This window comes from Brachionichthys hirsutus, chromosome 10 (genome assembly GCF_040956055.1).
Source record: "Brachionichthys hirsutus isolate HB-005 chromosome 10, CSIRO-AGI_Bhir_v1, whole genome shotgun sequence".
NCBI lineage: Eukaryota > Metazoa > Chordata > Actinopteri > Lophiiformes > Brachionichthyidae > Brachionichthys > Brachionichthys hirsutus.
In genome coordinates, this window is record NC_090906.1 from 2822049 (window position 1) to 2843342 (window position 21294).

Sequence of the window (21294 nt, forward strand, 5' to 3'; positions counted from 1 at the left end):
CCATGTGACGACTGTCAGCAACGTGCAGCGGTCTTGAACACAACGCGACTCAAGCAGTGATCCAACCTTACGTTACGCGCGTTTGAAATATTTGCCGTCATAAGAAAAACTTTCTCATGTAGGAAATTATCGTTTTTCTTTGTTCCTCAGCCGAATTTTTCTAACGGAATTCTTGGAGCTCAACAAGCTTGATTGGATTCATCAGCACTCATTATGATAAACATTTATTTTTTAATCCAGTTTCCCATATGTGAACATTTTTAGTCATTTACTGTGACATTTAAATGGGTAAGATATTCAATCAGCTGGGCGCAACAAATGAGAAATCTAAGAAGAAATGGCAAATTCACCCAAAATCTCAAGAGCATTGAGAGCAGCAGGCTGCTAATCGTTGTAATTTAGCGACACGTGACCTCTGCTGTCCAGACAGGAAATGTACGAAACTCAGCAGGAATCTACGCGTGGAATACAAGTTCACCTGAAATAAAAGGGCAGCCGTGATGTAACGAGGTGCCTTACTACCAAAAAGAAACATTTGAGACGTGAATAAAAGTTGTTTCTGGCACCGCTGCTGGGATCGGAGAGACGGGGTCAAACGAGTCGACTACGTGGATAGTAAAGCCCACGTAGGTTGAGTCAGACATAAACGCCGTTATGAAACACTAAACTCTTATAGACGGGCTACCGCGCATCAAAGTCTCTCCTCAGGCTCATGCAAACTTGTAGGAGATGTGTCAGTTTCACAAAAACATTTTACACACTGCGAAATAAATGTGTGCTGGAAGTCATGAAAACTAACAGCTGCGGCGGCCATGCTTTCCTCCGATGTGTCAATTTCAAGAAGAGGAATAGTGTAAGTTCCTCGCTGCTGCAGTCTCCATCAGCAAGAAAACAAGAAAGCCTCAAGCTGAACAGATCAGAAGGGACTGACGGGTCCATTAATGCTATGCTAATGTTTCCTTAAAGTGAACATCGCCACCCCCAATAACTGGATATCTTTATCAGAAGTCCTGTCATGGCCCACTTATATTCAGGATGACCTTGAGGAATCCAGATCAGCAGGTGAGCTTGGGTCTTCATTTCCCCCTCATGCGTAACGGGACGTTTCTTCTCGACAGATCTGTGCTAGCGGTCGCAGTCTCCAGGCATTGTTGCATCGGTGATGAAGCTTCCGGGTCTCAAAGGGAATCATCTGTCAGCAGGCAGACTCGTGTCATCAGACAGAAGCTGCTCGCCTGTAGGAAGAGCAGCAGCGGTTAACTCCTCCATTACCTTCCTGAGCTAGAAACCAAGCAGGCACACATCCCTTCAGGTGGGAGGAACACAAAAACACAATTCTTACATTCCCACCAAACACACCTCAGACACTGCCTTTTCAGCGCAAGGGTCAGATCAATATCTGAGAATTAAAAATTAGTGGCTGTCTCAGATGAAAACATTGAAATGCGATCAATGACTAACATCAAAGAGGAATATTTGTTTTTAAGTCTTAGGTAGCTAGCATTAGCTGGATGGCTAGGAAGGTAATATTTCTGTCACCTGACATAGGGAAGGAAAGTTCCTTACTAAGATGAATTCTATAAGTATAGCTGGGAACGAGCCAGCATGTTTTCTCCTCTTACTCTTGAATTACAGATTAAACATTCTAGATTTCAGTGAGCACAAAGATGGTTTGGTGAATTTTAGTAATTCTCTCTGATGTGTTTGTTCTGGATTTCTGCTGATGGGGTCCGGTTGCTTTGATGACAGCTGGTGTTTCAACATAGCAACAACAACATGTGATTCTGGCTCTCAGCAGGTGAAGGACCGTTCTGCTTCTGCAGTGGACGTCCTGCGTGTCGCTACCTGAGCAGGGAGGAGTCTGGTTGTCGTAGCCAGAGTTGCTGCTCTGCAGGGCCTCATCCTCGGTGTCGCTGTCGCTGCTTGTTGCTGCCACAAGCACAGAGGGCGACTGATCTATGAATGAATGAATGAATGAATGAATGAGTGCTTTTAGTCAGTTAAATACAAAACACACATAAAGGATATACGATTGACACAATTATTACAAGACCCTCACTTGGCATTTCAAGTTGGAGGATAAAATGGAATTAAGGACAATCTAAAAAAGAAATTAATTTTGTTTACAGTTAAATTAAAGTGATGAGACCCGATTCAGCTTTTTAAAAATATCCTGAGTGGACATTTTGTCTTAGGGAATAAAATATATGAAAGAAACGAGCTCCTGAGCAAGATCAGCATCCTTGACATTTCGTGTCGAAAGGTCACGAGGCCTGCCTAGAGACGAGTTCAGTCAGAAGGTCACCATGACAACCCACCAGCACCTCCAAAGCTTCATCTGGAGGAAAAACTAAGTAAAAGCAGAAGTTTTCTTTTATGAAGGATAGATTTTGTGCTGTAAATGGACCCGAAACTTTACTAGGAAACGGTGAATTGACACGTTTCCTTCGGTTTATGTTATGTGAAACCTTTACGCTGATTCAGCTCCCCCCCCCCCATATCATTCATTATGCTAAGCCTGTGATTTTTCTTTGTCATTGCTTCATCATTGCTGAATCAAACATTAAAACAGACTTCAACTCCCGGGCGGTGGCAGCAGAGGAACAGACCTTCATTAGACTGCAACTGTGCAGAGAATCCCTCCTGAAATGGCTGATGGGAGTTTCCTGAGGCCTCAGATTCACACTCCAACATGGCTACACTGTGGAAGAAAGAAAGGCGGAGGCACAGTGAGAGACAGGAAGAAGGACAAGAAGGGTGTGTGCTGCTGCTGCTTGAGCATCACAATGATCGGCTGCAGCTAACAGCGACACAATCAGACCTCAGCACGGACCCGAGGGTCCTACTGCCACAGTTCTTGCTAGCAGTCATGTAGCTGGGGCCTCCCAAGGTGAAGATATCATCGCTGCATCCCGGAGCTCCAGACGACGGCTGCTCGGAGGTGGAGACCTGCTCTGACGAGGAGCTGCTGAGAGACTCAAGGGTGCCCTGGGTTCCGTCTGTCTTCACCAGTCCTGAAGCAGAGACGGACAAGAGACAAGCGCAAAGTCAGGACAAGAACCTGTGGGTGTGGAAGTCCACTGGACTGATCAAACACATACCAACGTGGTATATCCACACACAGAGCTTCAGCAAGCGTGGTGGAGGACGCAACATTCACCATATTCTTTGTGGATATTTTACATACAGGATTTTGACCCCAGACAGACACGGGAGACAATGAACATAAAAGATTGGACAATGTTTAACAGACAAGAAGCAAGTACTCGACGAGGGAAATCAAACCAGAACAATTCTGTACATTCAGACAAAATTAGCCACGGATTAAGTCATCTTTACGTCAATGGAAACGTTAATACCAAATATTTGGATGAGCAAAATGACCTCAGACATAACTTGATAATGTCACCAAAAATAAAAAGCATATTTTGATTTTGTCAGAATCCAAGTGGATATTTCGTTAGAAAGTATTAATATTCAGGTCGAGCAGAAGATTTTATGAGAGCTTTTGTAGCTGCTCTGCTCGTACTAACAAGCTGTAGACAACCTGCCCATGAATAAGCAGCAGGCAGACAACAAGCTGAAGGTGTACACAGTGAAGCCACTGGCAGCTAAAGGTCTGACGTTACAGGAAATTATTGGACAAGTAACAACATGAACAATACCAGCTGGTAACAGGCAACCGAGGGTGGAATTATCTCTAAAATGCATTCGCAACTCTTCCTGCTGTTAATTAATGTACACTTTAGAATTAGATGATGACATAAAGGAAGCGATGTAAAGCTGCAGACCCTCTGCACCTCCGAGGCCCTCTTTGGGATGAAGGCTGAGCTCCGCGTCTGCTCCTCTCGGGTCCTTGTTCGTCTTGCCTGAACTCCTCCTGTTGACGGCCAGGGAGCCGCTGCTGTCCAGGACAGGAGACAGAGATTTCCTGACTGCACACAGAGAACAAAATATAAGCAAGTAATTCTCTTATCCTGTTTTTATTATTGTGGTATCTTAATTGTATCATTACACAAAACTGGAGCATTATGTGTTACCACCGGCTGCTATGAGAGACAAGCGAGAACTAAACCAGCCTGAGTCACGTGAACCGTCTCATCGCGGTTCGGGCTCCTGAGATAACTCTGGGTCAAGTCATGATGAAAGTAATAATCAGTAGAATTTTAAATCCAAGTAAAAAAAACAGACAAGGTGCTCTAGGTCAGTCTGCAAAGTCACCAAAGGATAATTTCAGCACATCCTCATAAAATGATAATACTGAAAATGGTTAAAAAAAGATTTTTACTAAGTGCTTTCTTCTATTCTAAATCATTATTGTAGGTTGGTTTGAGCCACAAAAGCAATAACATCATCATTCATTTGATGAGTGAATGAGGAATGAGGGGAAAAAAACACATTTATTTGGGAACTGCCCATTACCTCGTTTCAACAACGCTTTGGTGTTAAATTAGCCGTCCTGACAAATAGCTGAAGCTTCGACTCGACTGAAACAGAACTTGGTTCATGCGACGTCTTCTGAGATGTTCCACGAGCAACACTTGGTTGAACGCCTGTACAACTCTCCTTAAAGAAACCCATCAACTCCTCCGTCTTGGTCCTTTATCTTCTCTTAAACTGTTTGTGCTCAGACGGCAGCTTAGAACTCTTAGCGTTAGTGTCGTGGACTCACCGAGGCGGCAGGGCCTGGACCGGGCTGCAGCTGCTCTCCCCAGCAGGTCCAGCTCACCAGCAGGCTTACGGCAAGCTGACGACTCTGAATCAGCGTGGTGCGAGGGTACCTCCTCCACGCTGTAGACCCCCGACGGGCCAGGCCTGGTTTCTCCAGACACCCGTGCCTCCATCATTTGGCTCTTCACATCAGACATCTTGCTGCGGACCTCCGCCATCTGGGCCTTCAGGCGGATCAGAACCCCCGAGTCCGGAGCCGATCGTCGCACCGCTTGAGGCCGTCGCTCTCGCTCTTTTCTAGCGTGAGGATGAGCTGGAATTGGAGAGAGAGAGAAAATTAATAATTAAGAACCGGTGACTCAACATTAGCATGCACCGTTAACATCCACGCATGTTTGCTTTATGCTCTAGCGCCACCCGTTGATGAGTGGATGGGTACACAGCATTTAGTAAGGTTTGGTCAAAAACTCAAATAGCAGGGCACCTTTGATATTTCTTCTCATTTTGTTTCTCGGATGCGTCTGATTTTGGCTTCGTTGCTGCTGGACGCCTTTTTGTACCAGACTTTATACTAAAAGCAGCCCCGTCTGTCTCTGCGGCTGCTTTAGATTTAGCAACATTTAACATGAGAAAAAGCACACAAACAAATCTTGATGTTGTCACTCATTGGAGAAAAATAAAACTCCCAAATGTTTGTTGTTGATTGAAAAAACTAAAAGGTCAGCATACGGGATTAAAGGATAACCTGTCAGCTAGTGTCAACGTACACTGGCAGTCACAGTAACAATGCTGGCGTCGTGTTAACAACCGGTGGCCTTCTCACTATACACAAAGGCCATGGTTATAAACTGGGAACCAATGAAATCGATCCTTTAGTGACTGAATTTGACCTCAATAACGTTGCATATTCTGAGCGGCGTCGGTGTGTTTGAAGTTTGAACGGACCTTGGCTGTGCAGAAGTGACACGGGAGGCCGAGGCTGGAGCCCCCACAAAGACTCGACGCTGCTCCGCTCCTTCAGGTCGAGCAGCTGAATCAGGACGACCGGGTCGATCTCCAGGAGGCTGTTGTTGCCTGGACCGACGGCACCGGCAACGTTGACACTGCGACCAACCGTAGCGCTGCGCTGCGAGGAGCGTACACTGGAGCTCAACCCACCTGCGTATCAGACAGTTCAAGATTCCATGAGGCTCGTGGTGGAACCGATCGAAATTTCACGCATGCTTTCATTTTAAGTTTACTTGCCTTTACATTCTCAAAGTTATTTGAACTTGGGAGAGACAGAATTATTTTGTTCCTTGTTTAAGTCCAGTCAACATTTCCTTTCACATAAACCTGTCTAAACAGGACTGACTTCAATAAACACCACAAGCAATATATTCATTAGATCAGAGGGTACCCTGGGCAGAATACTGCTTTATCTGGCTTTAAAAGGCCAATTGATGTCCAAGTGGTGTTGACCTTCTAGATAAAAAATGTTTATCATATTATTTTGTGAAAAATGAGCGTGAAAAATGTCAGAAAACATTCAGGAGAATTCAGGAGGCATTCCTGAGAAATGGCATTTAGAATTATAAAATGGACAGGTAGAGACAACCTGGCAACATAAAGCCTAAAGCGGCACATAGGCATCAAAACACAAGAACAGCGGGAGCCAAAAATGTGCAGAGCTTGGCTCTAGCACGGAACCAAGTGAAGACACACAACCCACACACATCCAGAGTGTTAGCATGTACCAACAGTGACTCACCCTCTTCATGCCTTTCAACGCACCAGGAGCTGCTCTGAGACCCACTATGTACCCACTATAGTCTGCCGGGGTAGCTGAGGCCTCCTTACGGGCAAACGTAAAGAGCTGTTGCCTTTTTTTGGTCTGGATATCTTTGTGTCTGAAGTAACTCCTCAGCTTAGTGCAGAGAAATAAATGCATCAGCAGCTGCATTCCACACTAAGGGCAGGAGTTCTTGTCTTTACGCCTGTAGTGGCCCCACGGTGGCCCTCGTCATTGATATTCATTGGTGGCAGGTGTTACAAGACGTGCACATACTTCTAAAAGATGGAAGCAATGAAAGCTGCTTCCACTCGACTGGGATAACAATTACCAGCAGTCGGATTTACACCAGTATAGAGAGAATACCTGTGGCTCCAGCGAAGTCATCCGGAACCTCCCCCTCCTCCGTCTCGAGGTTCCCAATGAAGTCGACATCATTCTCTCCAGACCTGTGAAAAGGAACGCAAACGGTAAAGCAACAAACAACAGCCGAGAATCCGGAGCCTCCAAGTTCCATTCTTGATAAGTTCGGGTACTTTAAAATGAAACGCTGCTCACATAGTCTCCTCGTCGATGTCGTTCTCCTCCGTGTTGCTTGTGGCTGTGGAGCTACCCGAGGTGCTGCTGCCGTCCAGAGGGTTCACCTCCTCCTCCTCCGTCAGACAGTCCACCTCCAAGTCGCCATCTGACAGCTCCTGATCAACACAGCGGCGCCATAATCACACAAAGCCCGAGACACTGATTTAAGAAGTCACCGTCTGACTTGGAACATGTTTCCTTGATTAACTTGGAGGGAGAGGCTGCAGCATTGATGAGTCTTCAACACAGGCAGATCCAGCACAGGTGAAACTAAGAATTACAACTCAGACGAGCACGAGTTTCAAGTGCGAGCAATATTACGTCAATATTTTTTATAATTTGCTGTGGGCCAATTAAAAATGAACCCCCAGGCCAACTGCACTTAGAGGATCTGTTGCCGACTTGTTGGTGCCAGATAACACACAGTACACTTTCACGGATCTAAAACGCCAGGTCAACAGGTCAGGGCAGTTTCAGGTGGGAATTAAATCGTATTAGACGTTTTGAACCCTTCATTGCTCGTTAATGAAGCTAATCAGCTGGAGATAAACCCGTGTTTTAGACGTTTTGAACCCTTCATTGCTCGTTAATGAAGCTAATCAGCTGGAGATAAACCCGTGTTTTAAGTCTGACTCCTGGTTTGTCTGTTAAGTTTTTTTTCCCTTCCTCCTCAGTTGGACTTTCCCATTAGTGAACAAGCTCCCCAAAGTTTGTTTTTAATTTAATTTTCGCTAGTTTACAGCCATTTTTTGTAATTATCACAGGAGGCAAAAATTCTGTAGTTTTTCAAAATAAAACACCTCTTAGACGCTAATAATCGATACAATGGAAATTGTATACATTAGTTATTGTTTCTGTGCGGCCCGGTAACAAATGCCTCACGGACCGGTTGGGGACCGCGTTAAAAATTACGGGATGAATGATTCAGTCCGACGGTGGTACAGTGCGTGTGTGAGGCATTTGTCTTCAGTGCGTGTGTTCTCTTATCATGCACCGATTCGCTTTTAGATGAACAGGCAGTGACTTCCCACAACTCCAGGCTCGACGGTTGACTCAAAGGGCAGCTAGTGCCAACGGTACAAGACACACCGCAGAAACACCCTCAGTCTGAGGAGGTTTATTCCCGACTTACGTTAGAATCATCATGCTGGGTCCTCTCTTCGTCACCTTTTTTAGCGTTGCTCAGGGTGGTGTGGATGTCTTCGTCGCTCTTCACCGAGTGAGGGTCCCTCTCAGAGACTGTGGTGCCGGCAGACGGCGTCATGTCAGGGGGTGACGAGCTGGATAAAGTCTCTAACAGCGACGTTTGATGGCGAAACAGCTCGATGGCCAACCTCTGAAATCATCAGAATCGTTTGAGGGTAAAAGTAGAACACATGAACCGAACTGGTCCAGGCAGCATCCGACTTCATTAAGCGACATCCGACCCGTCAAATAGATTTGGACGAGTTTAGAAAGACGATAGCTCAAAAGCACACAAACATTTACCTCTTTGAGGTTGTTGATCTGCTGGATGTAGACGCTTTCGGCCGACTCCAGCTGGCTGATGTACCAATACTGATCTCTGCACTTCTGGAAAAACGTAGGCGAGCGAACCTGGTAGCTGCGCAACACAGACACGCACACAAACTATATTACCACTACCCAAATACAGCAGAAGTAGAAAAAAAATGAATCATAAGGCATCTTAGCCCATTCCTCATGGACAAAGGGCATAAAGCTGTGACGTCTACAACGGTTGGTAAACTGTTTTAACATCTGATTTGTAAATCCGTGACATGCTGGAGGTTAACATACATACACTCTGACTTCAAGCATTCACTCGCCTGCCTTCACACGGATATGAACTCAAGTGTGTATCCGTGTGAAGGCAGGCGAGTGAATGCTTGAAGTCACAGATTTACAAATCATCCCATCCTTAAACCACTTTAATGTGATGTCGGCTCACCTTTTGCAGTTATAACAGCCTGAGCTCTTCTAGGAAGGAGCATTAAGAGTTCCTTTCATGGAACTCGAAGCTGAGCTCACACACACACACACACCCACACCATAATTCCCCCCCCCCCCCCCCCCCCCCCCACCAAATTTAGCACAATCTAGTCAGAAAAGTTCCGTTCTCCTGGCAACCGCAAAACCCAGACTCATCCATCAGATTGCCAGACAGAGAAGGATGATTCAGAGAAGGATGATCCCGCCAAACAACACGCCCCTCCATTGGCGGCCTGTTTCACTGCGCTGCTCTGCATTCAACGCTTTGTTCTCTTGAGTCGAGGCAGTTCCTGTCTCTTTGGGTCTCGTACCCAATCACAGATCGTCCTGCTATCATACTCCATTATTCTCTAGTTGTAGTTGCTGATGTCGGAACGCAGCGCTAATAGCCTAAATATGTGTGTGTGTGTGTGTGTGTGTGTGTGTGTGTGTGTGAGCCTACCGGAGGACCAGCGTGTCCGTCTGCATGTTCAGGTAGCCCTCACTTGCCAGAAGGTCCAGCCTGAAGAAGCGGTTGTAGCCCCAGCATTCACCGACCTCAAAGTCAGAGGCAAACTCCCGAATGATATTCTTGGTCGGGTCACTGGAGGCCTGATGGACCATCTCCACCCGGTACTCATACCTACACAGAACAAGGACGCCATAAACCTCCAGTGAAACACGAAGAAATGAAAAGAGGGAAATATCCAGGAGTTTCTCGGCTTTTTCCATATCGTCACGTTTTCCAACTGAAGCCATCACAGATGTTGTGAAATACTCTGCCCTCCTGACTCTCCTCATACGTTTCTTCTTCTAAATGTCATCTTGGACAGAGGCCGACATGCCTCGTCTTCAATGAGGACGACAATGTTTTATTTTCCGCTAATTTCCTAAAAGTATCAAACATTTCCTCTCCAAAATCACTCAAATAATTTTACATTCATCTTTTAAATGCTCAATGTGCACAGCTGCCACTATATTTTGAACATACGTTAATCCAGCAGGGGTTACTAGTGAAACGGCTTTCGTGGGTTAGTTCACAGTCAGGGAAGTGTTTATTTTTAACAGGAATCAATGAAAGACTGACTTCAAGTACAGTACAGTACGTTGTTCTAGTAGCCATGGAATATCTACGGTGCTCATAATGTACACGATTGGAAAACGGAAGGACTGTAAACCCCACCATTAAAAGATATCAAAAACGGACAAATTAAGTTTATCACAGATTCAAACTAAAATAGCGCTTGCAGAAAAAGAAGGGAGATTCATACTTTGAAGTTTCTGGTAGTCCAGCAGACAGTTCCAAGAAGACAGACAGGTAGTTTCCACGGACCACTCCATTACCATCCTTAGAAAACACATTACAAGACCGATTAATACACGCGCAGCTTTTTGGAAGCTTATAAGACCGTGTGACACACTTTTCCAGAACTAATCAGGCGTCGCCATCGTCACCAGGGAATCCAACAGCCGTCACCAACAAACAGCAGTGGCCTAATAGCCTCTGCTTGCGGCGTGGCTGCACTTATGCATGTCTATAACCTGATTAGAATGTCAGCAAGGCCGTTTGCAGAGAATATTCCATGTCCTAGTTCTACAGTACTGCAAAACAAGGATAGAGAAAATAGTGGCTGAATATGTAGTATTCAAATATTTGTATAGTATTTATGCGTGTGCTCCACGACCCACTGAACAACAAGCTACGGTCTTTCAGCATAGCCACAAACAGTATTCATACCATCACCAGAAAATGCAATGGTTTGCAAGTTCATTATTTCTAGGACTTTTCAGATTATACAGCAAACCGTTTGGGGTTTTAGAATTTGATATGTTAATACATTTGACCTTCTTTAGGACATGCAGAATGATACATGGGTATTTGCACCGTAATGCCTTTCAAACATCCCACGTCAGCAAAATCCTTGTTGTCCTTGCTTTGCCAGCAATGGGGGCCTTCCAGTCCCGCTGACACAATGTGCAACGTCAGACATTTTTTAACTTGAACATCAAAGTCACGTGTTAGACAAGAGACTATCAACGCTGGAATGGGACAAGTGAAGTACGACCAAAAGATGCACCCTACTGCGTAGGCTCGAGCTCATGCGAACAATGCAGCAAGGCCATAAAGGAGAACATCAATGGAAGGGAGCTCACTGGGTAGACTTTCAGCCTCCAGCAGAGTCCCAGTGTCTGCAGAGGGGGGCTGTAGACTGGGTCAGCACGCTGCCTCAGGGTACTGTGGACACACAAAAACACACTCGCGTCAAAGCTTGAGGACAACCCCAGGCTGCTTTATCGGGATGTGTCTTTATGCTTTTCACTTTCAACTAAATGGTGGCAACAATAGATACGGCCATCAAACGCTCCTCCTTTGATGCGTTACCGTTTGGGGCACTGCTGGGACCCGCCAGGTTAAGTTACATTTAATAAACAAACATCCCTTAACTGTATTTAGAGGGTCATAGAATTCATTCCAACAAATTAAAATCCAAAGTTTAGTTTTTAAATTAGAATTTCTCTTAATGATCTTGTTTGATCTGCTAAAAGACAGAGTTTAAACCTGATCCCTACAATGGGAGCCTATCAGCTTGTGCTGAACAAGCCCAAACGCAATGACATCCAATCAATGGCCACTTCAGGGTGTCACTGACTATTCCATCCCCGGCAACTCGGGCACAAAAAGCCCAACGCATAAAAGGATTTTATAAGAAGGAAATACAGAAGCAGTTAAATTAGAGATTAAAAATTAGATTAACACAATTAAAAAACACATGCGCTAAATAGGATTGTAATTAATTAATCGCAATTAATGCCATAATTTGACACCCCTAGAAAAAATACCGTATTTTTCATAGAGCCTTCCATTGAACCTACATTCACAATCAGTCAATATAAAAGTGATCGTTGAGATTCTGAACAATATTAAGGTTTCCCTCTCTTAATGAAATACCAAGTAGTCATAAAATGTTTTAATGTGAATAACTGGATGTTAGAAAAAAAACATATGTTTGTAGTTTCTCGTGTATTCATTCATTATATATGCTCATTCATCATTTTAATATCAAGAACCGTGTTGATTTTAATGAATCTTCTTGCAATTAATTAACTTATAGAACAGAAGTTGCAGAGAAAAACAGGAAAGGACAGGTGCAAAGCTGAACGGATGAAGGGTATTACTCAGTTCAAGGCCATTGGGCTGGAATTCCTCCAAAGCTGGCCGGGGATGGTTCCGAGACAACCACAGCCTCGGTGGGGGGGACGTCTCGTAGCGAGGGCAGGGCTTAGCAGCGTTTATTGCAGCCCAATCTAAGGACACACGCTCCATCGTCCCGTCTGCTCCCATAAAGAGGAATCATTTTGCCTTAAGGCCTGGAATAAAACGAACTTAGAGCCACGTTTAGCGATTGGGATTTAACATGACCACATGTTCATGGGCATGAGGGTTTTTTTTAGACTTCAAAATTAGAATGACGCCGTTTTTAAGTCAATTTTAAATGTAATTGTCTTCCTTATATTGGAATACTGAACTTATTAAAACAAAAGTCAGACGCAAGAAGACAACGCTTTGCACCGAGAAGCAAGCTCCAGTCCACGAACACACAAATTACTTAGTAAATTAAACTATTTCTATTTTAGTGGAATACAGCTGACTTTCTCTCCTCTCTTGCGAGAGGACAACGGGCTTGCCAGCATAGTCCATGAGGCCACGAATGCTACATGCTGCAGATGAATGTCACCTGCTGCAACGGCTGAAACGGCTTGTGCTGCGATGGCAGCCCAAGTAAATGCGGCTGCTTTTGACTCCCCTGTAGGACTAACTAAAGGCATTTAGATGAGCACTGCAATACGAAGAAGACAGCCAGATGTCAGCTGCACCGCTCATTGCCCAAGTGAAGCCTATAATTAATCACTGTAAATAAATCAGGATTTTTGCTGATAATGGTTTTAGTTTAGTTGTTATACGCCTCCAACTGGGACCTGAGTGTAATTTTCATTCTTTTCATACGAGTGTTTGAGTGACAATAAAGTGTCTTGATTCTTGTATCCGCTAGCACTTAGCTGTTGTGCAAGGTGCACCAGGTTCTTAGATATGTTCTTTACTTTTCCTCTCCTCCTCCCAGGAACATCACCCACTCTATCCAAGACCTCCTAATTCACAAATCAAGCCCACCTCTTCACGGTCATTATAATAACAAGCAGATAACCATATAATTGGGGGGGGGGGGGGGGGGTGATTGACACCAAATAAAACAGACAAATGCAAAGTCAACACAAACTTACAAAAAAAAAAAAAAGTGTCCACTTAATTAAAATCAATTAAATGTAACAATGTGTACCAGGAAACAATACGGAGGTCATTTTGGACTAAACGTAACCAAAAAGGATTTACCTGAAGTTGACCAGAACAAACGTGCTGGAGTCGTAGGCAGGAACCAGCTCACTGACGGCAGAGGAAGGATTATCAGATCTCGTCTCCATCATCAGTAGACAAACACGCAAGCGTGAACGCTCAAAGCGACATTTGTTCCATTGCCCCGTAGATAAATGTAAAGGGATGCAGGAAGGACACTCCTTAATGAAATGAATTAATCTATTTATGTTCTAGTTAGTATGTTAAAATTAATATATACATCCTAATTCATCCCATTTTGGGGTGTAAACATTCAACTGACAACAACACAGATGATGTAAATATGCTACTCGCTCACACTATATTTTTACAAGCTCCAGAATCCAAAGACTCATCAGAAAGGTTTTTGCAGTTTAAAATCTTGTGTTTGAATAATCAGTCAATGGATCAATGAATGAAGCAACATCCAGATATTTATTCCCTGTTCCTCTTCTGTTCAGAATACCAGTACTTTATTAATCGCAAAGGGAAATCTTATTTATCTTTGGCCTTGGGCACAATCAACACAAACTATTTTCAGATTTTCCAAGGAAGAATTTACTAATACAGTGAATATAATCGATGAAATGCGGGCCCGATCAAACCCGACTGAGTAGATTACCTGGTAAAGTCTGGAGGGACCGGCGTGGTGACGAAGGATTGCATCGGTTTCCGGTGGACCTGCTGGAACATGAGCAGGATCTCGGGGCTCTTGGAGATCAGTTCGCTCTTACTGCATGAATGAAGCTGGTCAACAGACAAACGCATTCAATAGTAGCAGGCTGGGGCTACCAACGCAGTTTTGGTCAGGAATACTCATGTGGCTCTCATTCACTGAAGAAGATTTGCACCAATAAACTATTCAGGACAAAGTAACTTCTATTTTGTAGTGGTTTAAAATATCCCAGTGGACAGATCAATACTTCCACATTTCATGGAAGAAAGGAAATACAGCTGTGTTTGGGAAAACAGTCAAATCTCCTCCTATCAAAGACACCGGCATCTGTGGCGTTAGGCAGGGTGGGGTTAGATTCAGTGGCCCCCCACCCACAGAGAGCGTGTGTGTGTGTGTGGGGGGGGGGGGGGGGTTGTCTGTTTTACAACTGGACTCCAGAAAAATGCCAATTTTAGAACGAAAATTAGCTCTCAGATCCGGATTGTGATCCGGATCAATGCCATTCTCGGGGAGGACCGAGCCACGGACAGAACCTTGCTTGTGTAAAGATTTCAAGTCAATTGGGTTACTAGTTTTTGAGTTATGCGCGCATACAGACAAACAAACAGACCCAATGGCAATACCTTCACCTCCCCTTCGGCGAGGGTAACAAGCCAACTCCCCAGACGCGTCAGAAGTTAACAGGAGAGCGTTTTAGGACACAAACTCATGTTGCAATTACTACTAAAATACAATAACTTTGTATACCTTCCAATTAATTGCAATCCAACAAAACAGCATACCATAAAACACAAATCAAAGCGTTTCTACGTCATTAACACAGCGCAGCTAAAGGAATGGAGGATTTGGGCCGACCAACCTGATGCTCTACTTCCTGAATGAGAGACTCCAGCAACTCGGTTTCCTGGGTCAAGGACGTCTTCTGGCCTGGTGGGGGGGAACACATTTCTATTTTAAGCGTGCTTGTGCTGAATGTCAGCCCAGACGGATGGTGCTGTGTGACTGGTTGGGTGTGTGTGTGTGTGTGTGTGTGTTGTGTGTAGGCGCTTAAAACCTCCATCCACTCAGTGTGAATGAATATTTAATATGCATCTAACCACAGCTATAAAAAGATGCCTAGTCTCACTGGGGTCTGCGTATGTTGCTAGGCTGGGGATTCCGTGCCAGTTGTCCAGTCTGATGGTTCTGGATAGTCCAAGAACCGGAGGTGACCGACGCTTCCAAATTTATGGAACGCCTTAACCCAGGGGTGGGCAAACTTTTTGACTCGCGGGCCACAATAGGTTCTAAAATTTGACAGAGGGGCCGGACCAAGAACAGATGGATGGAGTATTTGTGTGAACTAATATAAATGACACATGAAAGCTATCGCATTAAAGGATTTGGCCTTTTACAAGCAGCATTACAGGGAAAAGGTCAAATAAATGAGGTTTAATTATAATACAATTTTATTTAATGATATAATTTGGATAAGGTTGGCGGGCCGCATTAAAAAGACCAACGGGCCGCATATGGCCCCCGGGCCTGGGTTTGCCCATGTCTGCCTTAACCTTTGCAGTTAAAAAATACTCAAGACAGTTGAAGTCTCAACTGAAGTCCCACCTTTCTTCACTGGCTCGGGTTCATCACACACACGATGCATCCACATTTTGTTTTGCCCATATGCTCTGTATTCATGGTTCCCTCATCACTTTGACCAATTGAATGAGAGTAAAGCTGCATCAAAAGAAGCCTTTTCACGCACGGAATACAACCGATGCCAACCTCGCCATTCAGACAGAGGTGACTTTTACACTGATGCCCATTTGGCTATTGATGAAAACAGACAAGGCAAGCGTTGTAATTTTTCTTAAATTGCTCTTAATAGTTTAACGAATGAGGATTTATTCTTTAATCATACTGTCAACTTAGCGAATCAAAGAGTAGGAATACAAGAAACCTCAAATTCCGTATGTGAAGTAATTCAAGTGCAGTCCTGAGGGTCTACAGTTCATTTTAAAGGAAATGAGGCTGCAATTTTGGTTGTGGTTTATCATTTTAATTTTCAAGCATAACCTTCCCGTAGTTGAAAGTGTTACTGAATTAGGTCTAACCACAGTTCAAATTGCCTGAGACCAACATGTAAAACATGCACCGTATCTCTGCAATGACTGAAGCTACAGATTCAAAGCAAGAGTATGCTTTTCATTGTTCAGACAAAAACATAATTCTGTATGCTGAAACAAGATTTGTTGAAAGCGTATATGAGAACATTTAGACTGCAGATAAATACAGGCGACCAGCGTACAAACCTCCAACCGTGGCAGAACCTGACGCCTGAACGAACCCAGCACTGCATGGAGCGTGCTCTTGAACTTTTTGGAAATGTCTTTTGAAACAACTGCAGTTGTAAAAGGGGGTGTCGTTCAGGGGGGTCTTACCCATGAGAGTGATGAGTTTGTTCTTCAGCTGGTTGTCCAGGCGGGCGATCATCATTTCCACAGCGTTTCGGATCTCTCTCACCCTCTCGTCCTTCGCTCCCCTGACAGCCTCCACATTCCTTCCCTGACCCACGGACATGACATGAACAGCAAGGCCCATTTCAAAACGCCACCTGGCAGATTTTAGTTAGACTGAAACGCCAGCAGTTGGTTCCATCTAGTGGAGGTCAGCAGGACTCTGTATTCTTGATATTTCTATGCTGAAGTCAGGCGGTGGACAAATGACTGCTTAACTCCCGCACTAAAACCAGTTTGTTGTTCTTTATATGTGACCATTATAGTCATGAAGCTTTGGAGATGACGATCCTGGAGGTTTCATATCAGTTTTACATTTCCTTTTGTGTGTGTGTGTGTGTGTGTGTGTAGAATACAAGGGTAAAGATGAAAATGATAATTCCGGTGTCACTCCAGTAAAAAGGTTTCTGCCTCTGGAAAAAGGTCAGCACACCTAAAAAGCATCCTGGCTGTGTTTAGTAGGTCTCGGCATTTCTTTAGGAAAGCAAAACACAGTTCTCACCACTTCCTGGACCAGACTGATAAGCTCCATGAGGCGGCGGCGAAGCTTAGCAACCTCCTCCCTCACTTTGGTCACATGCTGCTCGAAGATCTCTACCAGAGGCTTGAAGGTGTGACCGCCATGCTGGAAGCAACAATAACACCCATCACTCACGTGTTTCACGTATCACCATTTTTTTTTTTTACATGAGTCATTTGAGGCAAAAGTAAAAGAGCAGCTGCAGCTTAGTTTTATTCACTGTTTTACATGCCAACTGTAATCTGAGGAGAATATGAAACATTACCATTCCACCCCACAGGGCGCACTGGTGACAGATGCATTTCTTACAGGTCCAACAGAACACACTCAGCTTCTCGTGATGGGTTTCACATCTAAAAAAGGATCATCCAATGATAGAACACCAACAGGTCATCCAGAAACACACAGGAAAATTTGCTTCCAGTCACACAAATAGCACCGCTACTAGTAAACTCAAACCGTTAATGGGGATCGACCATAAAGTTGATCATAACTGTGGGCAAACTTCTTTAAACTGTGACGTGCACACCTGCAGGGCAGGGCTCCTAAAGAGCGTGAATTATGTCATGAGGTCTGTGAGGCGGTACGATAGCTCAAACCCAGGTGAGCACGGTTCGATGGATGAACGCCAGCCCAAAGGGTGGAAACCTCTATAAACGCCATCATTCAATATGCTGGATCTTTATACTGTTCCCACACGGTGACTGTAAATTCATCGGTTTCACGACGACATGAAAGAACACGGTGAACAACAGAAGGACATGGAGGCGAAGCAGGTCTGGACCTGATCGCATGAAGTCTGTTGAATCTCCAGTACATTGTGGCCTAAAGCTGTTTCCATCAACCTACTCAAACCAAGGAATTATACCGTGTTGAGGCGCTGGTGAACTGGAGAAGACACAGCCCGGTGTAACTGTCATTAGCGCAGGTATTCAGACTTCAATGATAAAACCGGTAACGCTAAGGCACAAGTTTGAATACGGTTAGTGGCAGCTTAAATGTGAGTCACACAGCCCCGGGATACAACAGTTTGAAATGTCAGGAAATCTCCTCATTAATGAAAACACAGGTGGGGAACAAGAGGACGGCAGGGGAGGAGCAGGAGGTCCTCACCTGTCTTTCTCATTTTCATCGTGCTTGGTCAGGCTGCAGAGCTGCAGGCTGTCCAGCTGCTGGGTGACCTCCTCCGCCCAGCGACAGTTGACCAGCTCCCTCAGCTGGAGTGCTGCTCTGTGAGTTACCAATAAACACAGCTACAGGTCACACACATATTAATCCCACATGTCACACACTAAAACATAGTAAACATTTCCCTGAAGCCAAACAGGAAGGAGTTATTTAATTTGCCTCTGCTGCATTTGTAAAAAAACATAATAAAGGTCTTCAAAAAAAGATTAAATAAATAAATGTTAAAAATTGGCAAAAATATCAACGATCGCTTCTCCAATATATTCTCTGAGCGCACAAAAAGTTTTGTGAAATCTAAAATGGTTTTATTTCTTGTAAACCTCAATGAAGGAAAATGTTTTGAGCACTTACCGACAGTGTGGACACTGAGCCCGCTGCTCCGTCAGCCACCGCTGTCAAACAACAGACTCCAGTTACTACAGATAAACTACAGATAAAGCACCAGGCAAAAATCAATGGCACCGAACTAGACTTGAATATGCGTCCTTGGATTATTTAACTAGCAAGCTGCACAATAGAGACGAAGTATTTCACAGAATTTGGGACCCCTTCATGACATACATTGGTCTGGACATTTCCACCAGCTTTCTTAGAGGCATGATCTAAATTCAAGACAGTCCCATACGGACTTGCGTGTTTCCCATTGGTCGTTATAAGAAGCCGAAATGTTCTGTTCTGTTCTGTTTTTTGTTGTTTTTCCTTCTTTTTTATTTTTATTTTCTATACTGAGAAAATGGCAATAAACATAATTTTGAAAAAAAAAAAAAGTGACAACTTCAAACACTGCTTTGATTTATCTTTGGCTCCTACCTCACATTATAAAAACAGACTATCCAAACACATAATGAGGCAGATTGGGTTCATCTTCTGGCCCATGCCTGTTGGAAGCAGACTTACTCGTATGCAGCTAAAGCAGCAGAGTTTGGAGCAGTGTGGGCAGAGACGAGCATCCCTCAGTTTCTCCATGCAGATGAAGCAGCGGAACACCTCGGCTATGCTCTGCAGGACAGGATAAAGACGACTCGGATCAGTCGGACTCACACGAAAGCCACAGAAATCACTTCGATGAAAGCCGCTAGCAAAAGCGAAACCCACAGACATCACAGAGTTTATTTCAAAGCTGCTTATCTGTATTACATATAATAAAGATCCAATTGAGTGCCGACCTGCAAAATATGTTTATGATATCAAGATAATGTGTCTCAAGCCAATTTTATGACGGAATGGAACTAAACCTAACTAATCTAGTTACCGGTATACTGTTCAGGTCCTCAGTGACTCCTCCTGGCCACCATACGGTCAGCTTGAACTACTACCGTCAGGAAGTCGACGCAGACGGCGTGTGATACATACCTCAACACTTTGTTCATCCATTTCAGCCAGTTTCAGTTCTTCGTTTCAGGAAGAAATCAAAGAAGTTGTAGCCAGTCGTCTTAAATGAAAAGAAACAGTTTGTTAAAAAAAACAACCCTGTATATATATATATATTGTGAAGGAAGAGAGATCCAAAACAATACAAATACGGATGGCCGCTTACAGGCTGAACTAAGTTTTGGGGTTTTCTTTTTTAACTGGTGCTTTTCTTGAGGGGGCAGGAGTTCAGTCCATCGGACTTGGCTTGGGGATTGGAGGGTGCCAGTTCAAGGACAACAGACTGGAGTATGGACTGGTAGAGGTGCCAGTCCACTTCCTGGACACTGCCAAGGTTCCCTTGAAGCAAGGCACTGAACCCCTAAGCTGCTCCAAGACAGAACAATGACTTTTGCTGCATTGTCATGTGATCAAGTTCACATCATGTAGCCATATTCACATTCACTGAGGGAAATGACTGCCTAGCTATCTAAATATATTATATATGTTTTACACCAATTCTAAAATATGTGAGCACCTGTTCTTTAATTTTAAATAACTTCCTCCTGCTGTGATTCTTAAGTATGCTCCACATAAATAACTGTTTGGCTGCCAAACATTTGAGTTAGCAAGGTGCTGGACAAATCAAGCTATTGGTTACATTAAAAACAAAAAAAATTAAGATGCTTAGAGATATGGTCGACAACTCATAGTCTGGCCTAAAAGAGCTAAAGCACAGCTTTAACTCCTTCGTGAGAAAACCAGCATTAAAACTTCAAAATGCGGGTTTTCGTCTCAAAAGCTTCCGTCGTCGCAGTTTAATGACATTTGAATCAGCATTGTCAGGCTCGTCAACAAGCTAGCGAGCTAGCCTCGCAGGTTGGCTAACGTACCTTCACAGAGGCTCAGCCTCGCCTGTCACTCCTGATAACACGACGACTAGGAAAACGACCCCCTCCATCGGCTCTCTCAGCGGCCAGCGGGCGATCTTTGGCCGGTTTTCAGCTACCAGCACACCGAGGCGTCGCCGTGCGAAGACAGAAGGTTTCTCTCAGCTTCCGAAAGGATGATGAAGGCTTCCTTTGAAGATGTAGCGGTAGCGCCCGCTCTGTAGCTGTCTGTCCCCTAGCAATCACCAATCAGATGCTTTCATTTCTTCTTTTCTTGATTTTATTGTTTCGCGTTAGTCAAGCAGCTTAATGTTGAATACCACCACCTACTGGACGGTCCGTGAACTCACTGATGACCTACTGCAAGCACAACGGGACAAACTAAACGAATAGAACAGATAATCGGATAAAATAATTTAATGATAGATTAAAAAAGAAAATTGTCACCCACAACTGTTTACCAAACGTTTATTCCAAATATCCTTTAGAAAGGCCAAGGGGACTTGATGGTGGAATGAGGAAGTGCAGGAGGTATAGGCAAAGGAGAAATGGTATATATTCTGAGAGATGTGGAAAGGTTGGAGTGCAAGCAAGCATGTCACAATGTGGCAAAGGCAGATGATGAGTTCTACAAAAGGTCAGACATTAAGGAATAAGAAAAGGACTCCGTTGGCTGGGAAGGATGTACAGTACCGTAATATCCGGACTACAAGACACTACTTTTTTCACATGCTTTGAATCCAGCAGTTTATAGATAGGCGCGGCCTATATAAAGGTTTTCTTTTTTTTATTTAGT

The 21294-nt window shown here is 44.2% G+C and overlaps 1 protein-coding gene across 1 annotated transcript; it reads right to left on the reverse strand.

Annotated features, from left to right (window-relative positions):
- Nucleotides 1-1071: 1071 nt before the first annotated feature.
- On the reverse strand, nucleotides 1072-19632 carry trim37 (tripartite motif containing 37). The gene is made up of 24 exons (XM_068744311.1): nucleotides 19612-19632; nucleotides 19156-19257; nucleotides 18610-18650; nucleotides 18184-18300; nucleotides 17336-17423; nucleotides 17053-17175; nucleotides 16476-16599; nucleotides 14915-14982; nucleotides 14002-14126; nucleotides 13380-13430; nucleotides 11144-11225; nucleotides 10261-10337; nucleotides 9453-9632; nucleotides 8510-8624; nucleotides 8154-8357; nucleotides 7001-7137; nucleotides 6809-6891; nucleotides 5617-5829; nucleotides 4673-4984; nucleotides 3792-3935; nucleotides 2834-3014; nucleotides 2610-2701; nucleotides 1846-1956; nucleotides 1072-1235 (listed from the first exon to the last, which is right to left on the reverse strand). The coding sequence occupies exons 1-24, from the start codon at nucleotides 19630-19632 to the stop codon at nucleotides 1189-1191; spliced, it is 2838 nt and encodes a 945-aa protein (XP_068600412.1). The 3' UTR covers nucleotides 1072-1188.
- Between the last annotated feature and the right edge of the window lie 1662 nt (nucleotides 19633-21294).

What these genes read in the sequence shown, in the direction of transcription:
- trim37 (XM_068744311.1), bottom strand. Translation starts at nt 19,632, where the DNA reads ATGGATGAACAAAGTGTTGAG. An exon ending in ACGGACACGCTGGTCCTCCG is followed by an intron (nt 8,625 to 9,452) that starts GTAGGCTCACAC and finishes TGTGTTGCGCAG; the next exon opens with CTACCAGGTTCGCTCGCCTA. An exon ending in GTCCAGGCCCTGCCGCCTCG is followed by an intron (nt 3,936 to 4,672) that starts GTGAGTCCACGA and finishes CTCTGTGTGCAG; the next exon opens with TCAGGAAATCTCTGTCTCCT.